Raw genomic sequence first — 27,242 nt, 5'->3', positions numbered from 1 at the left:
AAATTGGGGTGAACATCTAGCATATCTTTTTTTTCTAATCAAATATGTCACAAACTTTTAGCACACATCTTTGTTGATATAAGACAACACAGTGACATACTTTTTACTTTAAAAAACTCCACTGATCTGCTGAGAAAAGCAGTTGTTAGTATTGTGGAGAAGATTTTGTCCGCAGATTTTGTGACATGAATCATGCTTCCTTGGTTGGAAACATCATGCTAATGATTTGAACTTTACCTTTGATTGTACTGAGGAATATCAATAAAGAGATGTCAACTGTTTTCCCATTAATATCCCTGTTTATCTTACAAATAAAAATGGTTGTCCCCAATTGAGTATACAGGCAGCATTTTCCAAATTGCTACGAATACACTGAGGTCAAATCTGAGCAGGAGAAAGGATGTGGGAATGTACCATATTATACCAGAATTTCCTAAAGATTAAATCGGTATGAAGAAAATAATTTTAGGGTAAATATATTTGACAGATTTTTTAATTGAATGTATTTTATATGTGTTATAGTGCCTACTGGGTCCAATGTATTTAGTTAAGCAAGTAACTGAATAAAAAGTAACATTAAATAACAGTGACTATGGTTCTCCCACAAAAACAAAAACAGACACAGACATATGTACTTGTATGTGTGCACCTTTAGTATATATTGATACATAATATCTATGTTTGTATTTAAATGTAAAATATATATGTACATTAACACATATCTTTAATACACAGTACCTACGATAGAAACATACAAAATTAAATTTATATCAACTATTACTTCTATTTTAGTAATTAAATCTTATGTCAAAAGAGTCAGGCCATATTGAAAAAAAAGATTTTTTTACCTTGATAAAAATAAAATTGTTTAACGAAATTTTGACATGTGTAACTATTTTGAAAATAATTTCTATGCAATTAGTAAGTCAGATCTCAATTAGATTGCTAGATACTTTATAAACCAAAATATGTTGACATCTTATCTATGCTTCATACTCATTTTCTAGATTTTGCAAGATTGGAAATTAAGAATCTGAAGCAAATGTGGGAGCAATTAAATTATCAGAATTTACAATATCAAAGTAATACAAATCCAACAATAAAGAAAGGTTAAGTTAAAAACAAATACTTGATGGGATATTGTGAATCCCTTAAAACAACTATTATGAAAATTCTGTATAAATGGAAAAATACTATTGACAAAATCAAACTGAATGCTGTAGAATACAAAATGGTATCTATCTAGGGGTGCCTGGGTGGCTCAGTGGGTTATAGCCTCTGCCTCCAGCTCAGATCATGATCCCAGGGTCCCCAGGTCTTGGGATCAAGCCCTGCATTGGGCTCTCTGCTCAGCAGGGAGCCGGCTTCCTCCTCTATCTCTGGTTGCCTCTCTGCCTACTTGTGATCTGTGTCTGTCAAATAAATAAATAAATAAAATCTTTTAAAAAATGGTATCTATCTAAATGTATTCATGCATGTGAAGAAAATTAGAGAAAAATCAATTTGTTATTAGGTGGGGTTTCTTCTTCATATCACAAAATGGTGATATATATATATATGCATTTTTAATGAAATAAAAGTGAATAGAAATAATAAGTCATGCAAATGTAAATAGCTTTAACATTTAGTCTGAACAAAAAGAATTCTATGAGAGCAAATGGATTTACAAGGAGGAACTGAGGGTAAATACTCTGTTTTCTCTTTATATTCTATGTTTTCTGCCACGTTTTCCTTCTTGCCATAGTTCTCTGATAAAAACAAACAACAATCACAAAAATCCCTGAGTTCTCAGTGCCTGAAACAGTTGTCTCTTTTTATAGGCAGCTGCTAGTACTTGCAAGAAACTCTGGACTCCATCGTTCCAACACAGTGCTGTTCAAACTTAACAGTACAAGTTCAGGTTAAATTCTTGAAAGTTTGTACACCTCACTGTGGAATTCGGTACTTATTCTCAGAATACACACCCAACAAACAGAAGAAACAGAGAATCACCTGAGCAAAGATGTGATAGGGCAAGTTGCTTTAGTGAAGCTAGGGGGAGAGCCAACCATATACTGAAAATGGGTTCTGCACAGGTTCTCCAAGGAATGCATATATAGTACATCTCCAATGTGTCTGATTTTCAACAACTGGGCCGAATATGGAGATGAAAGGTATGAGGGGTAGAGGCTGCAGAGAATTCATAGGCAGTTTTGTTTGAAATTCTGCTCTACTTCTCAAGGCAATTTCATCATTAATTTAATATATTACCTCTCATAATGTAAGGCTAAATATGGTATCTGCACATATTCCATGCTACATTCAATGCAGAATTACCTTTACATAGCATCAACTATTTTTAAATTGTCCTTGGACATTTTTTTACACATTAGGGAATATATTTTGAATGCCATTGATTACACCCCAGAAGATGGGGCAAAGCCATGGTGACGCATGCAGCACAGAACAGGAAGGTGTTTTTAAAGAGTATAAACTGGGATGCTTGGGTGGTTCAGTTGGTTAAGCATCTGCCTTTGGCTCAGGTTGTGACCTTAGGGCTCTGAGATCCCAGGGTCCTGGGATCAAGTCCTGGCATCAGGCTCCTTGCTCAGCAGGGAGCCTGCTTCTCCCTCTGCCTGCAACTACCTCTGCTTGTGCTCTCACTCTCTCTGACAAATAAATAAAATCTTGTTTTAAAAGATTTACTTTTTTAAAAAAATAAAAGATATATATATGTCTATATAATATAAAATATATAACAAATCTCTAAACAAATTATTTGTGAAAACATATATTCTTGTAAAATGTATTTGTTAAAGTATCACTATAAACATAGTACAATAAAATAAAATAATATAGTACAATAAAGGGAGATAATTTAATTGATGCCACCGACCGAGTCATCATGTATCCTACAAGAAAAATACACTTCCAAGCATTAATAAATGATTGTTACAATAAAAATAAAGATACACAGTAAAAGGAAAGATATACCATGCTCAAGAACTAGAAGAATTAATATTGTTAAAATGTATATGCCACTCAAAGCAATCTTCAGATTCAATACAATCCCTAAAAAAATACCAATAATATTTTTCATATAACTGAACAAATACCCCTAAAATTTCTATGGAACCACAAAAGACCCCCAAATAGCCAAAGCAATCTTGAAAAAGAACAGAGCTGGTAGTATCATGATCCTGAATTTCAAACTATACTACACAGCTATCTTATACAAAACAGTATGTTACTCTCACAAAATTAAACACATAAATCAATGAAACAGAACAGAGACCTCAGAAATAAACCCACGTTTATATGGTCAATTAATCTATAGCAAAGGGGGCAAGAATATATAATGGAGAAAGAACAGTCTCTTCTATAAATGGTATTAGGAAAACTGAACAGCTATGTGCAAAAGAATGAAACTGAACTGCTTGAAAAATAAATTAAAAATGTAATAAAGACTTGGGGCGCCTGGGTGGTTCAGTGGGTTAAAGCCTCTGCTTTCGACTCAGGTCATGATCCCAGGGTGCTGGGATCGAGCCCTGCATCGGGCTCTCTGCTCAGCAGGGAGCCTGCTTTCCTTCCTCTCTCTCTGCCTGCCTCTCTGCCTACTTGTGATCTCTGTCTGTCAAATAAATTAAAAAAAAAAATTTTTTTTTAAATGTGTTAAAGACTTAAATGTAAGACCTGAAACCATAACATTCCTAAAAGAAAACATAGGCAGCAAACTCTTGGACATTGGCCTTAGAAATATATTTCTGGTTCTTTTTCCCCAGGTAAGGGAAATAAAAGCAAAAGCAAACAAATGGAACTACATGAAACAGAAGATGTTCAACAGATATATGGAAAGAATGTAAATTGGTGTAGCCACTATGGAAAACAATATGGAGTTCTCTCAAAAAATTAAAAATGGAAATAACACAGGGTTCAGTAACCCCACTTCTGGGCATTTACCCAAAGAAAAAGAAAACACTTATTTGAAAAAAACATATGTACTCCCATGTTCATAGCAGCATTATTTACAATAACCGAGATATGAAAGCAACCCAAGTGTCCACTGATGAATGAATGGATAAAGAAAATATGAGGTACCCATCTACACAATGGAATAATACTCAGGCATAAAAATTATGAAGTCTTGCCATTTGTGACAACATGGATGGATATGGAGGGTATTATGCTAAGTGAAGTAAGTCAGACAGAAAAATGCCCTATGGTTTCACTTATATGTGGAATCTAAAAGGAAAAGAAAACAAAACAGACACTGATTCATGAATGCAGAGAACAAACTGGTGGTTGCCAGAGGAGAGGTGGGTAGGAAGAGAAGAGAAAAAGGTAAAAGGAATTAAGAGGTACAGACTTCAGTTGTAAAATAAAGAGGCCACAGGAAGGATAAACATAGCACAGGGAATATAGTCGGGTAATACTGTAATCACTCTGTATGGTGACAGATGGTAACTATACTTACTGTATTGAGCATTTTGTACTATATCTGTAATTGTCGAGTCCCCATATTATACACATGAAACTAACATAATATTGTATGCCAACTATACTTCAATTAAAAATAAAACAAACAAATCAATAAAGATACTCCACCTTGGCTTAAAAAGTTTGCCTTATAGCTATTGTTGCAGTTGTTCTACAAAATGAAATTTTTAGTGGTGACACACACAGGAGGGATAAAGGAACGCTCTTCTTATTCATTTATAAAACATAATTGACAATTATAAAATAAAATCTTTGATATTAGATGCATTTCTCTACTATAATCTAGCTTTTTAACTCTTTTTTTTCTCCTCATTATATTTCGATAACATGGAGCACAAACATTAAAGTTGTAGTATTTTTCACACACCCTCAACATTGACTGACTCAACGGACTCAATAACCAGCCTTCAACCTTACAGACAGTGGAAGATGGAAAGGAAATAGATTTGAACTTCACTGGGCAAGGTTTATGAAAATGGCATTGGCTGATACCAGAAATGATTTTATCCAGAATCTGCCTCAAACTCAATAATGGACAAAAACTACAGTTAAATTCTATTCAAGTTATGGCTTTGACTATGAAATGTCAAAACAATACAGTTCCATCGTTAGCTAGACATATACTTGTACTTCTCCTGGAGCAGGTACTTTTGGGCAGCGGGCAGGTACTACAGGAGGAAATTGTATGTCTTTTCATTCTTCTCATCCTCAAAATGGCTAAACAAAATAATAGCAGTACGAAGAGATTGAAGCACACACCAGAAGAAAAATCCCAAAGAAGGGGCTCAAAATGGATTGAATCACACATTACTTTACCTGTACCTTGTATTTTCCCATTAACCTTTAAATATTATTTTGCAGATTAAAATTTAGGCCCAAACATCAAGAAGTGATTCTTTTCTCAAGTATCAGGTTAGCGACAGAAGTTTCAGTTATTAGGAAATGTTCAAATTTGAGAATAAGTCTGCTCCATTTTTATAGCAATACAAGTCCCTGCAGGACGGGCAAAGTCCAACAATCTGGCCTGACCATGACTTCCTCTAGAGCAGAACAAAACAGCACGCCGTAAAGCACTGAATCTTGACTTGCTGGGGAAGGTCACTTCAGTGCCTTTTGGGAAATACTTTAGCCATACTGAAGCCACAAAAGTAAAAATCAAAGTGTTTGAGGGGCAGCATCAATAAGGCAATCATTCCCTTTTCTATCTCTTCATAACATCAGTGTGACAAATCTCTTACAGTGAAAATAACTCTGAATTGCCCAAAGGCTGCCAGGTGAGAAGACAGACACAGTGTGGCTTTAGTTTAAGGGCAGATAAATAGGTCAAAGGGTTTAGAGGAAAACCTTTTCTTTTTACCAGATGCTGAGTTTCCCACTTAAAACAATTTTTTAAAATCTCAACGGCTAGAATTCAGAATGATAGAAGTTCACTTGGAACTATTCTAATCATCTTTTTTAATTTAAGATTTATTCATTTATTTTAGAGAAAAGAGAGAGTGAGAGAGAGAGAGTATAAGAGCAGAGGAGAAGGAATGGGGGGGGCAGAGGGAGAGGGGGAGAGGGAATCTCAAGCAGACTCCCCGCTAAGCACCGAGCCCGACATCCAGGAGCCCCCAATTGTCTTTTTTTTTAAACCGTATGATTGCCATACTTTTTCTACATTTGTTTCAGAGGTACAGTATAAAGATTCAACAATTCTATATGCTACTCAGTTGTTATCTGTCTTGAAACTGTGGCTCATTACAAGATCTTAAACGCATTTTGACTCTAGCTCTTTTATATTCATATGGGAAGCCCTGATTGGGTGTCTACCCGTACAAGATGCTGCATTAGATGCTGTGAGGAATGAAGACAAAAAGGGAATGGTCCTTGCCATTAAAAGGTCACAATCCAATGGCTTTCAAGTTTCAAAGTTAAAGAGAAAATATTCTAAAATGAACCCTGAATTGTGAACTATTGTGATCACCTCTGTACACCCGTGCCTCTTCCTTTTTCTAATTCTCTGTTAGCAAGTCTTGGCGATGAGAGCTTGAGAGAGATTTTGAAGTTACCCAAAGAACATGTGGATGAGAGAAACAGATTTTTCTTTGAAGCTTAGAGTTCAAATGCAACACAGAGTCTGTCATAACAAATTTGCAAAGATACACGAGGCAGGCACACTGCGCTTAGGTCATGATTACTTGGATACGTTTTAGACTTTATTAGCCTTTTTGAAGCAAAAATAGATCTTTATTGGAAACCTAAATAAAGGCAGTCTAAAAGGCAAACTGTCAGTGTCCCAAACATTCTAGGAGAAAAGAAATTTTAGCAAGTAGTGATAACAAAATTAATTAAATATTGAGCTTTTACTATTTTTCAAGTACTCTGCTAAGTGTGGTCATGTGCATTCTCTCATTTATTCTCCCTAACAATGAATATTTGAGTTAATCGAGGCTTGTGTATTTTACCCAAGTCAGGTAAGTGGTAGGGTTAAAACTCACTCCACCAATAACTACTCCTCCCTTTCTCCCTGAATCTGGTGTCCCTTTGATATATGTGTATATATGTAGCAAATGAATATGTGTAGCAAATGAATGTGTCAGATGTGTGGCCTCTTTGCCTTTTTCTAATTCCATTCAAGAAGTATCCAAATCACACGTGGGTTTTCCTACCTGAAAGTTCAGTGCTGGTAATATGGACATTGATTATACTTGTTTCTTGTGGAGTTTTTTCTAATGGAAACCAAAACGATTCTCTGTAGATAAGTTAATATTTTAAGAAGAGGGATTTGGTTTAGTTGCAAGTAATAAGTACTAAGCTAGGGTTTTGTTTTGTTTTTCCTTTGAGTTCATTTATTAGTAGCAAGATAAAATATCTTTCAGAATCTACAGATTAGCTGTTGGGAGGACTACTTTTTATCTGAAAGCCGTTTGAAATCAGAATTGCTATGTCCATGCTCACTTTTCTTCACTTATCACATGGTCACTTGTATCTCATCTTTTGTGCATTGTTTCTTTGTTTTGTTTGTTTTTTGCAAACCAACTTTCTCAACTTTTCCATGTACTTAGCCACAACTCAGGATTATATTTGCAAGTATTTGGTCCAACCACAGTCAGACTGAAGACAGATTTTTTTTTTCTTTCTGTATCTCAACTATAATATCTCAGGAGAAAACAAAAATCTGAATTATCCTTTTTCAAAATTCATCCCTCTCTACTTCATGGTGCCAAGTTGTGACATCATGTAGTAGGAATATTGATAAAAGTCATGGGGGTGAGGCTGCTGCTCAGAAAAGGGGGATTGTATTTTTGGAAGACACCCTGAAAGATTTACCACTATCTTATGAGAAAGGGATATAGATCTTAAATATTTTCAGCCACTGAACATCAATTCATGCTAAATTAATCAGCTAAGACTGCTATTTATCAGACTCCATGACCATTCAGATAATGTATCCATCTAGAGGGCCTGATATCCCCAACCGTTATCAGAAGTGACCCTCTGATTTCAAAATAATAGCCCAGTCCCAGCCTGAATTACCTTGGCTGGGTCTTAACTCTCTATGTAGTATCTTAACTCTATTAAGAATATGGAACTGGAAAGGCCCTCATAATAATTTATGAGTCTGATCTTCCAGGCAATCTATGGTGGAATAAAGCATTCTTTGGCAAAGATAGTAATAGCTGTAAGACAGTCTTAAAACACATATACACATATTTCCAAATACCTAGTTTACACAATGAAACATATATGTTATAACATATCTTGTGCTTTTAGGTACTTAGGAGAAATCGGAGGAACAACTTTCTCAGATTTACCACATCAGGAGAAGCAGTCCAGAATCCTTTTATAGAATATATGTCACTAACTGTGAAATTAAATCAATACTATTGTCTGATGGATTTTAATATGATATATGAATGTGTGTATATATATATTTATATTTTGTATTTTTATGTAAGAAAAGGAACAATATTTCCATCAGAAATTTTCCCTTACCTAGTGTGCAAGTAGATGTGCAAGAAGAATGGCAAGGGCAGATCATCAAGAGCAGTATGCCTTAATTAGTGATGTATATAAATGAAGGCTCACGTTCTCATGTTCTCCTCAAGCACAGTTTTGTTGGTGTAAAAGAATGGAAGGATTGACAGTGAAAGAAAATACATAGGGTTGATTCATAAGCACTCAGCATAATCATTTTCCTCTATTCTTTCTTATGCCAAATAACTCTAATGTTAATGGAAAGTTAGGGCAAATTCATGGGTTAAAATATACCTTTTATTAATACCAAAATGCTATGTAGATGATATTTGTAAGTAATGGCTAAGAAAACATAAGTTAGTGATAACTATTATACTGTATCATATCAAGCTAACTAATCAACGTTAAGACTTTGCTCTGATGAATGTAAAGCACACGAGAAAATGGAATCTGTATTATTAACTTCACTTCAGACATCACTGGTTTAAACTTGTCTTTACACGGAGCTTTGAAAAAAATCAATCTTGGATTTACAATTGATGGCAAAGTGAAAATATTAAAGTAGACTATATCATACACATATTAAGTACTTACTTAACCAATAACTATGGACGATTTTTACCATATTAAATTAGCCTTTTTTTCATATTTTATGGGGGTTTAAATGGAAAATGGTTTCTGTAAAGAATTATAAGTTCATTCACATCGATAAATATCAATAGTTGCTTAAAACATTTAAAATTAATAAATTAGAAGACAGAGGAGCACCACCTGTAGAATATAATTTTTGAGTTATCTCCAATCGCTGAAAAGGTAATTGACTGGTATTTCTTTGTGTTAGTTATTTATATCAGACTTTACTTCTAGAGCTTTAAAAACAAAAACAAAAACCTGTCTTTTGCTCTAAATCATTAAATTATCATCCCCAAATGGCATCTGTAAAAATTGCATAACAAAACATAAAAATATTGTATTTATATAGTTTATACAACTTAGATTATTACAAAAGTTCAGAAATATCGGGGTTTTTTGGACACCTCTTTCTTACCTGTTTGTGAGCGTGGTCATATGAATTAATGTGATTGTCAAACTCTTGATGCTTATAGTACTGCTTGTCACAGAGTTCACAATAAAAATTGGCCTTCAGATCTTCCAAAGCTTTTGCTATGGTGTTCTCTTTCTCAGCATAATCCTAAAAAATAAAATTTCAAGGAAGGCAGCAATTAGTTCTTCCCTTAGTTGACTTTGTTCTGACGGTAGTCAATTTCAGCATAATAATTAGAGTTAGAATATAATGAAGAAAAATAAAGCAAATTCCAGAAAACTAAATCAGAAGAAATTATGAGCTGAGGAGAATAAGATTAACTGAAGAAGCCAAGATAAATGGCAGGAAGAACAGCAAAAACATGGAGAAGCTAACCAAACAAGGAAAGAGAAGCCCTTGCTTGAACAAGTTCCTGAGCCCTGTTGGCAAAGAAAAAAACAAAAATCATATAGTTATGTTGATTCAGCTGCTGATTTCTGGCAATGGCTTAGTTAACATAAACTTGTAAATTCTGAACATCTAAGCTGTGTCCTGCATGAAGAAGCCCATATTGGTGCACAAACATTCAAGTTCCGTATTTTTGTTTGCTAGTTTCTTTAAATATCTGGGAGTAATTTATTCATCTCAACTAGATTTCATTTGACTAATGTTTTCATCTTGACCCATATCATTTTAAGTTGAATTTTCAAAAACTCTCTACATCTTTAGAAAATGAGATTCTTTTCTGCAAGTTATTTACCTAAACTGAAAAGGACTAAACTATATATAAGCAGATTGCTTTCATCATGCTCACAGTAAATAAAGACGGCTATATAATCAAACCCCTGAAAAAATGAAAAACGTAGTCAGTTAGCATTAGCTTTCATTTACAAGACATAAAATAGCAAAATGTTTGTGGCTTTTAGGTTTTCTTAAATCTAAATTTACTTTCTGTGTCATGGTTCCTTTAATGTTAATGTTGTTAGACATAAATAAATTATACATATTGAAACATTGTTCAGGTCTTTCGTTGAAGTGCTGAGATTAAGACTGAATTTCAGTTGCTACCACAGAATATATTATGCTTCTAACTTACTGATACTTACAGATTGAATTCCTTTAAAATTCAAATTAACTACATATTCAGGCCTCTAATGTGTTACTGTAAGAAACTAACGCTCTCAGGCACTGGGATATGGAGATGAGATGACACAGTCCTCTCTATGTCAATGGCAATTATCCTCTCTCTAAATACACCAGCTAAAAAGGACTCATAGTTTGAATGTTTAAATTGCTTCCACAAAATATAAATGTGGTTCACTAATTGTAATTTAATGAATAAGACTTTCCTTACTTTATTGTACTGTATATTTATGCACATATTACATACCATAAAATTCATCATATTTGTATATATACCTTATAATATACATTATAGTAACTGATATGTTTGCCATAATCTAAAATTACATAATCCAGTTTCTCACTGTAAAGACTATGATCCGTTTTTCTATTAGTTTTATCAACTGCACGAAGTGGTAAGCTACAAAATCCTTCAAATCATTTACACATGATTTATCAATTCAATATTTAATTTACTATTTCTCAGCAGATATGTGAAATATTTTTATTATTCTTTTTGATACCTTCCAGTGTGTTGTTTTAAAAAAGCTTGTTTAGTGGCACCTGGGTGCCTCAGTGGGTTAAGCCTCTGCCTTTGGCTCAGGTCATGATCTCAGGGTTCTGGGATCAATCCCCACATCGGGCTCTCTGCTCAGCGGAGAGCCTGCTTCTGCCTATGTCTCTGCCTACTTGTGATCTCTCTCTGTCAAATAAATAAACAAAATCTTTAAAAAAAAATAAAAAAGCTTGTTAAAGAAGATGAAAATGGGGGCGCCTGGGTGGCTCAGTGGGTTAAGCCTCTGCCTTCAGCTCAGGTCATGATCCCAGGTCATGGAGTCTGCTTCCCCTCCTCTTTCTCTCTCTGCCTGCCTCTCTGCTTACTTGTGATCTCTCTGTCAAATAAATAAATAAAATCTTTAAAAAAAAGAAAAGATGAAAATGAGGCATATATAACTAAACTCGTTACTGAATTTTTATAAAATCTTTAAAATAATACTTTGTGGATTAGCCAATTAAAATGAAACAAAAATTAAGTACTATGATTTCACGGCTAAAGTGTGTGAAGGAGAGATAAAATTCCAATCAATATGAGTTATATTATAATGGCAATAGTTTTTGGCTCAAAGCTGAATTAGCTCTCAAAATAATATTCTTGAACAGCAATTTCTTTGTAAACTAGTGATTTTCTCCATTAATTATAATTATAGTTAAGCTACTTCCTCTCTCAAAATATTTCATTATTTCTTATTATTGTGTTGGTTTATTTTTTCTTCCTAAGACTGATATTCCCTCAGAGAAGCAATAATTGTTTCTTACATATTCTTTCCACAAAAATGGGAGAATTTTTGAGTAAAGCAAACTGATATTTGTAGGTAAATTGCATTCTTCCAAAATATTAGCCTTAGCCTAGATTTGAAGAGAAAAACAAATCTAAAAACAATAGTGAGCATTTACTCAGTGCTTGTTTAGGATCAGTCACTGATTAAGAGTGTGCATGTATTAACTCACTTAATCCTGATTAAATTTATAGAGATGTGTATTATAAACATTTTCTCATTTTATAGGTGAAGGTACCAAAGTATAGGAAAGTTAAATAATTAGCTCAAGGATGTACAATGAATAAATGTGCAGCCCATACTTGAACCAAAATAATCTGGTTCACAGCACTTTATTATGTTCAAATTTTTAAGCACATAAAAAAAAGCAGAAATAGTGGGGCTCCTGGGTGGCTCAGTGGGTTAAGCATCTGCCTTCAGCTCAGGTCATTATCCCAGGATCCTGGGATCGAGTCCCACATTGGGCTCCTTGCTCAGTGTGGAGCCTGCTTCTCCCTTTCTCTCTGTCCACAGCTCTGCCTACTTGTGCTCTTTCTCTCTCTGACAAAAAAAAAAAAAAAAAAAAAAGTAGAAATAGTAAAATAACCCACACATAACCATCAGCCAGATTCAACAGTTAATCAACTCAGGGTCGACCTCGTTTCAACTATCCTATCTCCTTCCATTTACCCTTTCCTCTGCTCCAGATAATTTTAAAGGAAGTCCTCAAATTCATCTAATGTTAACTGTAAATCTTTCAGAATGTATCTCTAAAATAGGACTTTTTAGACATATCATCACAAAACCAATATCAGATCTAAAGAAAAAAAAAAAAACAATGAAGAAAGCACAATCATTCCTTACTATCATTGAATATCCAGTGTGTTCAAGTAACTACAATCATCTAATAGTTTGAAGTAAAGCAGATTTATTTTCTTTTGAAATTTGAAGGTTGTATTCTTTTTTAAAAGTAGATTTCAAATAAAGCTCATACATTCCCATGATCTGATACGTTTCTGTCTCTTTTATTTTGTCTTCCCTCTCTTTGTTTTGTTATGCGTTACAATTTCTCAGAAAAACTTCTAAATTATACTTCACAATCTGAAGACATATTGGGAATTACAGAAATATTACAAGAATATTTTAATAAACTCTTTTTAAAAAAGATTTTGGGGGTGTCTGGGTAGCTCAATCGTTAAACATCTGCCCTTGGCTCAAGTTATGATCTCAGGGTTTTGGGATCAAGCTCCGCTTTGGAGTCCCTGCTCCATGGAGAGCCCGTTTCTCCTTCTCCCTCTGCCTGGTGTTCCATCTTCTTGTATTCTCTCTTTCTGTCAAATACATAAATAAAATACTTTTTATTTTATTTATTCATTTTTTAGAGAGAAAGAGCTAGGGGAGGGAGAGGGACAGGCAGACTTCGAGCTGGAATCTAAGCTGGGCTCAATCCCACAACCCTGAGATCATGACCTGATCTGAAATCAAGATTCAGAACTTAACTGAATGAGCCACCCAGGCAACCCAATAATAAACTCTTATATGACCTTCACTTAATTAAAATTGTTGCTAATATTTTGACATGTTTATTCTATCATCCATCTATCATCAATCATCTTCTAAGATGTTAAAAAAATATAGCATAGTTGAAGATAATTTTGTAACAAATTATACAGTAAGGAACATTTGTTACATTAGAACTTTCAATTTGAAACAAACTACCGTAAAGATTTAGGGCTGTATTCTAGAAAATGTTAGAGACTAGAAGAATTGGTTGTTTGTAGGTGCATCATAAGGAAAAGGAATCATAGGTATTGTCACTGATCTTACATTCTTTTCAAATGTATGTAGACAAAATCAGCCTCTATTAGGTGACATACTTCAATGCCCCATGGCCCTTCTCCTTCATTGTGAATGATACTGAAGGAGGCACTGGCTGAGGTTATAAAGCACAATTACATATTCAACACAACCATTCCACTGCAGAAGGTGATAAATATATTTGAGCAGGATGAAAAAAGAGCACAGTGGTTTAAGTAAACTCAACTTCAAATTGCCCCCTTCTTTTTGGCAAACCCACTCTATCCAAGAAAGTACCCAATTTCTGTAATGTCCCACTGAATGTGATGGAGGAACTAGCTTCTTGTATCTAGTCAGGTCATCCAAATCCATTCCATTTTAGATATTTCTAAAAAGAATGAAAGTTGAATCCTTACTTTCAGGAAAGTAGCATATAATTCCAAAGCTAGAACGTCAAGAATGTTTTAATAGGCAACCTTAACAATTGCACAGTGTAATACTTTTTGCAGATCAGCAAACTGAAATAATGAAGTTAATGGTTTATCCACAGGCCCAGGGCCATTCCATCAACCATTTATTAAAAAATGAATAGTACCAATGTACCAGTAGTACTTTTTTTTTTAAGATTTATTTATTTATTTGTCAGAGAGAGAGAGAGGGAGAGAGAGTGAGCAAGCGAGCACAGGCAGACAGAGTGGCAGGCAGAGGCAGAGGGAGAAGCAGGCTCCCTGCCAAGCAAGGAGCCCAATGTGGGACTTGATCCCAAGACGCTGGGATCATGACCTGAGCTGAAGGCAGCCACTTGACCAACTGAGCTACCCAGGCATCCCCCAATAGTACTTTGAAGGGAGAAAAGTTATTTCCCAGAAGGACACATTTCATGGTGGATTCAGCATAACATTTGGTGTCAAATAATATTCAGCCTCTTCTGAAAGGCATCCATAACTTGGTACAGTCAAGTAGTCTTCTCCAAGGAATGTGAGCTCTGTGAGGGCAGGGATTTATAGCTGTTACATTTACTTCTCTATCTCCAATGCTTTTTTCAGAGCCAAGCATTGGCAGACATTCAACATATATGTAGACACTTTTGGATATATATAACAAGCAAACAAAACAGAAACTAGCAGCACTAGCCACATAATAGTTTTAAAACAGTTGCGCTCATGCTTGGGTTTATAGTATCCAGTTATTTGGGGAATACTTCTAGAGCTAATACCAAGTTATGCTGTATATAAATTATCACTGCTAAATAGTAACTGTGATCCTATATTACATCCTAATATTTCTGCTAGGAATACTCCTTTTAAAAAATTAAAATTACAAAAAATATAAATAGATTGGGCACGGTTAATACATAATTATTTTCAATGCTGAAAAGGAATATTTGTATGTAATTAACACTTAATATGCTCAGAAAAATCTTCCTCTCTCCCTCTGTCTGTCTCTGTCTGTCTCTCTGCTATTACTTCATCAAAAATAAAAGCATCCTCGAACACTACATCAAAAACTAATGATGTACTATATATTGGCTAACTGAACATAATTTAAAAAAAAAAAAAGAAGAAAAGCAACCTTGTGATGTAAATTCAGGATAAATTTCATCATAAGTTCTTTTAAAAAAGGAAGCTAAAACAAGTCTTTGATACATTTTGATTATAATGAAGAAACAAATCATAGAGGGACACCTGAGTGGCTCATGGGTTAAGTGTCTGCCTTCAGCTAAGGTGATGATCCCAGGGCCCTAGGATTAAATCCCATGTTGTGCTCTCTGCTCAGCGGGGAGTCTGCATCTCCCTCTGCCTGCTGCTCTCCCTGCTTGTTCTTTCTCTCTCTCTCTCTGTGACAAATAAAGGAAATCTTAATAAATAAATAAATAAATAAATAAATAACCAAAGAGATAGCAAAACTGTTCTTTTCTAGAAGACTATCTAGGCAGAAGACACTTCATTTGGAAGTCCACAGTCCAGAGTTCACATTTCCCATAAAATAGTGCACATCTTCTAGGCCGTGTCTTTGTTCTAGTCATTACTTAAGTGATTGACTCTGAGATGGCCCAGCAATTTCACAAGTGCCACATGACTGTATTTTGCCCCAGCCTATGTTGAGACATCTGCCTTTCCTGTCCAGGGACTTCTTTGATTCATGAAATGGGTGCTGATCTCACTCAGCACCAAGAAAGGCACAGCCCAGAAGTGCTGAGGAGTTACTGCAATATAGGTCTACTCTTCACCTGTGGAGGGTAACAACTCCAGGATAAATTCTTTCCTCCTTTATTTATCAGGCAGTCATTTCTGAGACCCATTTCTGAGATTCCACAGAGGGTCCCAGACAGAGTGCCAGTACTTGTAATAGTGGCAATCAGTATACCTTTATATTAGTTTCCTTATTTACATGTTTTATTTCTCTAGAACATTCATTTCTGCTTCCTGGAATAATTTCCCAAATAACCAATTGCCTGTGTCCTAGGCTTGATTTTTAAGAACTGGGCTAAAATTATATGTGTTTTTTTTTTTTTTTCTTTTCTTTCCTTTTATTGGTGTTTCCTATGAATGTCTTGCTCACAAGCTACATTTCCTAGAATAGTTTAATACAGTATCATTCTTCAGTTCAAAACTCTCCAATAGGCCTCCATCATCATTAGAATAAACATTCCTACAACAACCTACATACAATTCCTACTTTACCTTTTCCTGGCTATATCTCTGCCATCATCTTCTAGCATTCTCTCTCTCACTTTGCCTTACCCACCCTTATTTACTTAATGTTTCTGAAACTTCTTCAACCATACACCCACTTTCATACTTAGACTTGTTATTTATTCTGCATGGAATGTTTTTACACCAAATATGTGTACAAATTTGTTGTTAACTTCCAGCAGATCTTTGCTAAAATGCTATTTCCTTAAAGATAAATTCTGTTATCATCATTTTAGAAGAAAAACACTTTTTATTCTCTGCCTTATTTCCCTTGTTCTTATTATATAAGTTGCAAGTGTACAGCTTTATAATTTAACATCTGAATACAAAGCAATCACCACCACAAGTCTAGTTACCATCCATCACCATATAGTTGACCCCTTCACTCATTTTGTACACTCCAAACCACTTCTCCTCTGGTTATTATTAGTCTATTCCCTGTACCTGTGAATTTGTTTTTGTTTTATTTTATTTTATTTGTTCATTTGTTTTAGATTCCACATATGAGTGAAATCATAGAGTATTTGTCTTTCTCCATCTTATTTCACTTAGCGTAATAGTTTCAAGGTCCATCCAAGTTGTCACTCACAGTAGAGTTTCATTCTATTTATGGCTTTTCCTCTTTTATCTTCCCCCTTAATGTGAAGAAGAGAAAGTTTATTCAGGAGGAAAACAGTTATAGAACACCTCTGGGTATTGGAATCTGAAAGCTATATTAATAAGAAAGAGAGACTGAGTACAAAAGAAGGCATGCAGGAAAACTGATGTTTGCCTTCATCTGATTTAAATATCTTTTCTATTCATCAAGAGGACAGCCATTTCTGAGTGACAAAGGCTGTGCTATTGTCTCAAAATATATGTCATTCTCGTCTTAAGGCTAGGTTCTATTATTTCAAAGGCCGAAAAATGGATAACAAGATAATTTTGAAGACCATAGAAGGGACAACTAAAGGTTGAGTCAAAAAGTTACAATTTCATCAGAAGTCACAAATGTATTAAATAGAATTATAATAAAATATATGCATTTAAATGTGAGGTTTTCTTTTAAAAGGATTCCACAGAAATGCATCTATACCACCATGAAAGGTGAAAGCAGAGACAGAATACAAAAGAAAAACAAGCAAACAAACAAAAAACTGTGTATTGAATATCATATGGACAACCTGACAAGAAAAATTTAGTATAACCCAATAGCAAGGATGCCATGTACTTTAATGGCCACGTTTACGAGATTAGACAAAGTTGTTTCTCAAAATTGGTAACTTCTTTCAGAATTAGTTTCAAGCAAGAGTATTAATTTAAAAGGTTTTATCTATTCCTCTTCTCTTGTTTAACTGATAACAACGACTGGATAACTTGCATAGAACCTGTTCATGTAAAAGAAGAATGGATCCCAGGCTTTAACTATCAGAGTACATTCTTGTCTACCTCTCTTGGCTTGCCTCTTTGGAGGCCTCTCTGATTTCATCCATGGGTCCTATAGGAAAGCCTTGCTTGTGACTAAGACTTGTTAGACCATCTGGTTAATTTACCACAGTATTTAGTACAACTTGAGAAGGCAACAGAAAATTGGGTTACACTTTTCCCTTCATGTTTGGAAAGATCTGATGGACAACATATTTCAATAGTTCACTGAAATTTAACATTACTCTGCATTCTCCCCATACATAAAGTAAGACTATAGGGATCCCATTTTGAAAGCAAACCAGAAAAAAGTATATCAGATTTTCTGAAGCTGAATGCTAGCTGAAATGTGCAAAATTCTAGTTTGTATTTATAAAATATCATATGGATAGTAATAATTCCAACATAGAAATTATATTTATATAGAATTTATAAATAATAAATAAATATTTATAGATAGATGCTGCAAAGCATTTCAGGGTAGATGAGTGATAGTAATTTAAGGTACTTTTTTTCATCTTAAGAAATCTCTTAACTTTATAGGTAGCAACCATTTTCTCTGAAAGGTATTGGAAAGGGATGTAATGATCTAATGCATATTTGTTACTCTCTCAGTTGTAACAGTAATCTAGGATAAGACAGAACAGTTTCTCTAGCAAAATGTCTCACTGGTTTTCTTAGCTTGAGTTCACTGAGAAACAGTGAGACAAGGAGTGGAGTTTAAGCGGTTTATTTGAGATCTCAGTAAACAGTGGCAGAAGAGTAGCAAAGTGAGAAGAGAGTAGGAAGCAGATAGAGATTTCTGGTTTCAGCTCTGGCACATACAGAGCTTGGAAATCATTGTTCTTGTCCTTATAACAAGAACTATCTATGAAAAATGAAAATCAATTATTTTTCTCAGAACTGTGAAAGAATAAAGGCCATAGGGTAAAACTCCACTTCAAAATCTGGGAAAACAAGCAAAGCATGTTTAGAGATGTAGTGATAAATATCTGCTTCCCTGGGTCAGAAATTGCTGGAGCCATGAATTGGTAGGAAGTCTCAAATGTTAACTAATGAATTCTATGTGCTGACTATGGTCTAGTGTGTAAGACAGAAACTCCTGGTGGCTCAAATGTTAGAGGGACACCAAACATTTCTGTAGGCTTTTTTTTTTTTTAAATGAATTCCACCAGGTTTCCATGAGGATAGTCTGAGAAAGGTGTCCCTGGAAGGTGGTTGGGAAAATAAACAAACAAGAACCAAAACCAAATAAACAAAAAAAACTACTATGAAATAAGTCAAGAGCCTTATTTATAACTAAAATTCACTTCCAAGGGATAGGGTATTTCCATGTCTCAATTCAAAGATGCTCTTCTAGCCAGGAAAAGGAATTTACTTTCCCTATAGTCTTCCTGTATCATTAAAGTTGTGGGTTTGACAGGTCATGACAGGGTCATGGCATGGCTTCCAAAATATAGAATGGGAATTCTAATACCCCCCTTCCCCCCCCCCCAAAAAAAAATGGAGTCAGGGCTTGGGAGACAAATAAAGGAACTATATCACAGGAGAAACACATAGGACAGTCATAGACCTGAGATGGAGATACATTAGAGGACTAATATTGAAAGGTTATAAAATGCTCCCTCTCCCCACACTTTCCTAACCCAGCTGTAGGGCTCCAGTATCACAGTGAATTAGAGCTAAAGGAGTTGTACATTACACACTTTTTCTGAAGAGATGTGCATAGGGGATTAAGAAGTTACACACAATTAAGGACACTAGAAGACCTTAGTTTCTGATAGCTTTCAACCAAAAATTACAAGGAATTCTAAAAGGTTAGAAAAAGAAACAGTATGAAGAGAAATGATAAGCACTAGAACAAGGCTCAGAATTTAGATATTACATAGATGCTGGTATTATCGGAGAGGGAATTTAATACAACTATGATTGATGTGTTCAAGTCTCTAATAGAAAAAGTAGGCAAAAATGCAAGGATAGATGGCTTATGTAAATGAAAAATTAAAAATTTTAAGAATTATATGAAAATGATAGAAATCAAAAATAGTTCAACTAAAATGAAAAAATGCCTTCAATGGACTCATCAGTAGATGTGACACAGCTGAGAAAAAGAACCAGTAAACTTGAAGATGTATCCATACAATCTTACCAAACTGAAATGAAGAAAGAAAGGAAACAGAACAGAAGAACATCTAGGAACTATAGGATAATATCAGACAGTATAACATATGTGTATTTAGAGTACCAGGGGAAGAGAGACAATGGAGCAGAAAGTACATTTGAAGTAATAATGACTGAAAATTTTTCCAATTAATAATATACACCAAACAACAGATTTAAGAAGCCCAGAGAACACCAAAAGTATATAAATAACAGTACAACAGCAACAATCATCTAGACATATCATATTTATATGGCAAAAAAGCTAAAGATAGAGAAAATCTTAAATTCAGATTTCAAAACAGGGGAAAAGCCTTACTTACAGAGAAACATGGATAATGATTACAACAAAGACTTTATCAGAAACTGTGCAAATGAGAGGAGAGTGAAATAGTAGTTTGAAAATTTTGAAGTGTTTGAAGAAAAACAGAACAAAACAAAAACCACATCAACCTAGAACTCAATATCTAGAAAAATTATTCCTCAAAAGTGAAGCAGAACTAGATTTTCTTGGATAAACAAAACTAAATGAATTCATTGCCAACAAATATGACCTGAAAGAAATACTAAAATAAGTTTTTCAGAAAGAAAATTATGTAGGAAAATATTGGAGAAAAAAATAAATTAAGGCGTATCAACCAAGGTATATCTGTATCTTTATCTATCTATACATACTTACATATTCTTAATGGATCCAAAAATTAATTTTATTTAAAACAATAATACTACAAATGAATTGGGTGATTATTGCATACAGATAAGTAAAATGAATCACAACAGTGTCAGAAAGAACTGGGGGAAGAATTAGGAATACTCCCATATAAGATACCTACATTGTATGTGAAATGGTACAGTATTATATGAAGGTGGACTCAGATTAGTAAATACCTATGTTGTAAACCCTAGATCAGCCACTAAAAAAAGCATTAAAAAGTAGTGTAATCTATACTCTAGGAGAGGTGATAAAGTTGAATCATAAATTGTTCATTTAGAACCAGGGAAAGACAGGCAGAGAAACAAAGAATAAATTCAACAAATTGAAAATAATCACAAACATGCTATTACATGCTATTACAACAACTATATCAATAATCACTTTTAATGAGAATGGTCTAATTACAGCAATTAAAAGACAAAGATTGTCAGAGTAGATTAAAAAAAAAAAAAGACCAGACTAACTACATATTGTCTCCAAGGAACCCACTTGAAATACAAAGCTTTAGGTTAAAACTAAAGGAATGGAAGCCAGGAAGATTATATTTTGAAGGGTTACTAAAGGGACAAATGAAGCTTGCCCATGCTAGAAACTCTGGAAACTAGTGCAGAATACAAACCTCAGAGTTTCTGTCGCCATGAATCAAGGAAACTATACTATTTATCCAATAAATCCTCTTATGCATTAGCTGATGGCAATTTCCAGAGGGCATTTACACTTGGAATTTTAGGGTTTCTCATGCTCAAGAATGGAGCAATCTCTGGCGCCTGGTAAAAGTTCTCAGGAAAAGAATTCAGGCTCTAGCCGTCAGAAACCAGGACTGTGTGCATGAAAATGGTACCTGTTGATGGGTTATGGATGGGGCATCAAGAAGAAAAAAAATATTTGTGATACATGTATCACATATATATATTTTTTATATTTTATATATTATATATATATTTACTATTTCATATTACATTATATAACTATTGTAATCTCACGCCTATAAGTTCTTCGAAGTCAGGATCTTTTTAATTGCTTTGTTCATTGCCATATCCGTCATGCCTAAAAGAGTGACTAGAACAAACAAGTGTTTAAAAAATATTTGCTCTATAAATGAATGAATAAACTATAACTATATTTTTGGAGGTTGTATATATCATTTATTGTTTCCAATCTTGAACCATATTTTTGGTGGTATACACTATTTACCTGGGTGGAAAAAATGTTTGAAATAGGGGCGCCTGGGTGGCTCAGTGGGTTAAGCCGCTGCCTTCGGCTCAGGTCATGATCTCAGAGTCCTGGGATCGAGCCCCGCATCGGGCTCTCTGCTCAGCAGGGAGCCTGCTTCCTCCTCTCTCTCTGCCTGCCTCTCTGCCTGCTTGTGATCTCTCTGTCAAATAAATAAATAAATAAAAATCTTTAAAAAAAAAATGTTTGAAATACCCAAAATGTACACTTTTTTTTTTCCTACTGAGATTTAGAGGCTTAATACTTACAATCCTTGCTAAGTATCTGTGCAAAATATAATGCATTTCATACAGTAATATTCTGAAGAATGATTTTAAATACTATAATACAAATCAAAACTGTCAATTCTATATGAAGTTATGACTTACTGATTTAGTTTGCAATGGTGAGAAGAAATGATGCACTCGGAGGTACCAATATCTGCTCATTATGATCAGCAAAAACCATGTTCATAAAGTATAAAATGTAAATCCATTCATAGAATTAAAATTAACACTAATAAAAAGGTAAAAACCCATAAATCCATTCATTCAATAATCATTTGTGGGGTTCCTGTAGGTATTATGGACCTTCATAGACACTAATATGTATAAAACTATCTCTTTTCTATTAATTTCATTACACTGGCAATGGAAAAGAAAGACAACTTTTGTTCATTATGTTCTACGTGTGTTATAATATATATGTGTGTTATATATAAATATATATGTGTGTGTTATGATAATTTATAAAAAGTCCATAAAGAAGACTATCACGGACACACAATGGTAAGCAAAATTCTTCCAGTTGAAGGAATCAGTAGAGTCTTTCAAAATCATGGTTAATTCACTGAAAACTCAATAGGTGTCAGCAGGGGAAAGAAGGGAGTGGTGGATTTTATACTGCAGGAAAATAAATTATATATAGAACCATGAAATATTACATTTTTGGAAAATCATGAGCCACATAGCGTAGCTAGAGTATGTGGTATGTGCTGTGGAGTAGGGCAAGGGACTGTGGCAACTATGGAAAGGCAAGGCTGAGGTGGGATTATGAAGATATCTCTCTGTATGCTAAGGAGTCTGAATATTTATAAAAGCTGATGGGGAAGTCCGTAAAGACTTTTATGCAGGCATGAAAGCTGATCATATCTGCATTAAAAAAAAAAGACATTGTTGGGGGAAGCAGCACCTGGGTGGCTCCGTTGGCTGAACATCAGGCTCTTGATTTTGGCTCGCAGAACGAGCTCAGGGTGGTGGGATGGAGCCCTGTGTTGGGTCTGCGCTCAGCAAGGGGTCTGCTTGAGATGCTCTCTCCCCTTCTGCCTCTGCCCCTCCTTTTCCCCTGCCGGCAGGCACGCCCACTTACGCAGCTCTCTCTCTCTCAAATAAATAAAATCTTTAAAAAAACAGATATGATCAAGGGACAGAAAATGAAATAGGGATGGAGCTAAGACTGGAAGCAAAGAGAGTAGTTAGGATGATGGTTTTCAGGTAGAAATAAGTAAAATCATTAATAAAAAGAGCAACAACACAGTGTATAAGTAACAGGAAGGTATGGAAGATTAGAGACCGCACAACAGGAGATTGTGAGTAATGAAATGAAAGCTACAGAAGAGAGTAGTTCCTGTTGAGTGATGGAGACAGAGGCCAGTTTCTTCCACAACGGTGAGTGGTTGGGAGGTAAGGAGATACATATTCTAAGTTGTCTTCCTTTTAAAGGCAAAGATATTAGCTACTCATTTCTAGGATTCCTGTTCTGTTGAATCTATAGAAGTATTCTTGAGCCTTTTCGACAAATTTTCTATGGCTTAGATAGAAGTTACTTAATATTTTCTGATTGTTACTCAGATTTAATTTAATTATAATGTCCTCTAGAGCAGTTCTTTTTATTTTTATTGTTAGATTATTTATACATAGTATAATAGAATGAATTAAAAAGATAATAACTACTATTTTACTATGATATTACTACATAATAATAAAATTTAAAAGACATAATCAACATTTTAAAAGTCAAAGTACCCTGACACTTTTTATACCCATTCAGTAAATGTATTTTCTCTCAAAAGGAGCTAGTCACGTTCACTCTAACCACTTGAGCTGGAATGGTCCATGACTAAATTCAGTAAGGACTACTTGGAGGCCAAGATAATATTATGGATTCTTTTGGATTAGATGAGAAATTTGTATATTTTCTAATGCTGCATTTTGGGACTATCTAAGAAATTTTGCATATTTGTTAGAAGAATATTACTCCAAAAGATGATCACATGGGAAGAGGAGATAAGAGACTCTGAAAGAGAGAGGAGAATGATACAGATTTCAAATAAAGGAAAAGATGGATTCTTAATTAATGTTAGACTAGTTCTACTACATCCTAAAGTCATACATTTCTTTTGTTTTCTTTCTTTTTTTTTTTTTTTTTCATTTCTTGGCTACAAAATGAAATTGTCTTGCTGAGAACAAAATAAGGTAAAATAATAGTCCTCAAAACTCTTAGCTTCATGCATTTTTTCGAAAATATTTTCTCAAAAAAGCAAGCATGACATTGTAGGTGTCACATCATATGAGCTCCCCAGGTACCTTGCAAAACTCATAATACAACCATGGCTTCCATAATAAGAGGAACAATATATGGAGACCTGCTGTCCCTCCCATTAGTGGCAGCAGGATCTGCCCCTGTGGTTAATTCTGCTTTGTCTTGAACTCCAAATGAGAGTGATAGTCTGTGCATTTGATACATTGTTAGCACAGCAGGGAAAGCCCATTTGGAAATAATCATATGTTTCAGGTATCCAAAAGAAAAGGGATATTTTGCAAAGAGAAGCATTTTAACTTGAAAAACTTCAAACTAAAATTTGGGTGGAGAAGACATAATGAGGAAGGGAAAGACTAACATTTATTTATTGTCACAAATGAGCCCTATGCTTGAATTATCTCAGCCCTGACGATATTAATCCTCACACGAACATTATTATTCCCATTTTACATATGATGAAAACAAGACTAAAAGGATAAAGATAATTGCCCCGAGATCTTGTACCATGCAATGGTGAGTCTGAATTTTAGTTGCTTTTGCTGAGCTACCCACTAAACCTCTTTGTATACCTGACTTTGTTCTCTATCAGGAGGAATCACTAGTGGCCTAAAAGAATTTATACATCAAAAAGGTAAATGTGAAACAGATATTAAGAGAAATAAAAGTTTAAGCATAAAGTACCTTTTCTTAAAATATAAATGTTTTTTTTTTTTAATTTGAACACAGAAAGTACAAAATATTGAATCTTGTCTTTTAATGTAAATGTATGATTGCTGGTGAGCCTGTATATTTTAGGAAGGTGTCAGTCTAAAATACTAATGTTTATATAAGCCTAAACAAATGTTACAATAAAGCTAAACTAAGGTTAAGGAGTTAATCAGTTATTTTTTTTTTAAACTTAATCTAAGTATAGTTGACATGCAGTATCAAGGATGTACTTTTATCTAATAACTATTAAGTTGTTAAAATCCATTAAAGAACACAAATTGTAGTGGCATCCATAGATAATGGAAACAGTATGATGATTTTAAAACATGCATAAAATTTAGCCATAACTGAATATGAATCAAAGTGTAGTAAGAAAATATTTAAAATATGGCATCAAAATTTTGTTCAGTAAAAGAATGGTATTTACTGAGAAGATACTTTGATAGTTTCTCTGTGGTGAAAGTCGCAGTATCTTCTCAAACCACTCCCTCCCTTACTTTGCATTCCTAGAATGGGCCAGAGAGAGGAAGTCAGAAAATCTTTACCTGAGGAAGTTGAGATATTTTGTATCTTTATGGCTCTTGGAAAGAAACATCTAGAGACAAATAGAAAAACAAGGGAACAATATAAGATAGGGCAGGAATTTCACTAAGATGATTAGGTGACAGGTTTCAAAGGGAAAACATATGGGGAGAAAAATTTTGTGAAAGGGAAAAAGTCATACTGTATTTTCAATTCTTCACTTGCAGCATTATGGTAAAATTCTTCTCAATTTCCCCTAATCTTTAATAAAATTCAGGTAGAGACATGGTGAAGAAATGATTGTGTTTCAAGGGTAAAGCAAAAGAATAGATAATGATGTATGTTGGAATAGACAGAAGGTTAGAAAAGAGAGCTGTTAGCTTTAGGCAAAATGTTAAGAATGCTACTTGAAAAAACAGGAAGCAAAATAAGACGTAACTGAGAGAAATAAATTTCTGGGGAAGACAATGGTTTATGAGATGGTGTGTGCTGTGTGAGTATTTAGAGGGGAGAACTGGTTGCTAGATTTCCTGGTATATAGGAGGGATCAGTAAAGGTTTTTGTGTTTTGCTATTGTTGCTGTTGTTTTACTAAAAGAAATAAATATTCTGTGACATAGGAGGATTTAAAAAATGCAGAATTTGATACCTTAATTAGAAATGATGTTTCTAATTTAGAATATCAATTTCAATTCAATATTAAATATGTTATTTCCTGAGCCTTGGAAACACGAAGTTTGATTTTAAGCTAATCTATGCAGAGAATAACAGGAAAATAGTTGAAACTTGACTCTCACTCTTTCTAATTTCGTATGACCTAGTTTAACTCATAGATTAGACAAAGAGGTTTAAATAGATTTATGCAGAGTCCATCCTTACATCACAAAGATTCTTAACTGGAGCATCTTAGCAGCTGTGCAGACAGACCCAGATATGAGTCCGTGGGATTCTGAAATCTGTTGAAGGGGTTGGTCAGGCTTCCTCCCATGCTAATTTTTTTTCTTTGAACAAATAACCACAATCAGATAATTTTTTTAAACATTTTGTTGAAAACTGGTAAAGGTTAATTATTCCAAGATGGAAAAACCTCAAAATTATCCAGCTTTCACAAAGTTTTCATTTTTTATATGTTTTGTTCTAGAATTATTTATGTGTATCAAACATTCTAGGTTAGAATACATACGACTCAATGACATCATGAGTTAATTATACAGGATATTAGATGCTACTATACTTTTTAAAATATATATTCAATTCTAGATACTATGTTTTTTCTTTTGGTACTGCCAAAATTATCCTAGATATGGTCCCTTTTGAAACATAGGTCAACTTATTTTTAGCTTCTCTGTTCTGTAAAACAGTTGTAAGTCAGCTATGAGTATCCTTTTGATAAAGAAATATGATAATTTTAGATACAGATTAATATTTTACTTCAGAAAATATACGTTAAATCAATAATAATATTTTATTTTTTTATTTTTATTTTTATTTTTAAAGATTTTATTTATTTATTTGACAGACAGAGATCACAAGCAGGCAGAGAGGCAGGTAGAGAGAGAGGAGGAAGCAGGCTCCCTGCTGAGCAGAGAG

General features: G+C 34.2%; 1 protein-coding gene across 1 annotated transcript in view; it reads right to left on the bottom strand.

Annotated features, from left to right (window-relative positions):
• ZNF804A (zinc finger protein 804A) overlaps positions 1-27,242 on the bottom strand; it is a 291,006-nt gene that overhangs the window by 55,694 nt on the left and 208,070 nt on the right. The window contains exon 2 of the mRNA XM_047723078.1: positions 9,485-9,628. Within this exon, the coding sequence (XP_047579034.1) occupies positions 9,485-9,628 (144 nt within the window). The remainder of the gene's footprint in view (positions 1-9,484; positions 9,629-27,242) is intronic.

Source organism: Lutra lutra, chromosome 3, assembly GCF_902655055.1.
Source record: "Lutra lutra chromosome 3, mLutLut1.2, whole genome shotgun sequence".
Classification (NCBI taxonomy): Eukaryota; Metazoa; Chordata; class Mammalia; order Carnivora; family Mustelidae; genus Lutra; species Lutra lutra.
This window is presented reverse-complemented; position numbering and strand designations above follow the sequence as displayed.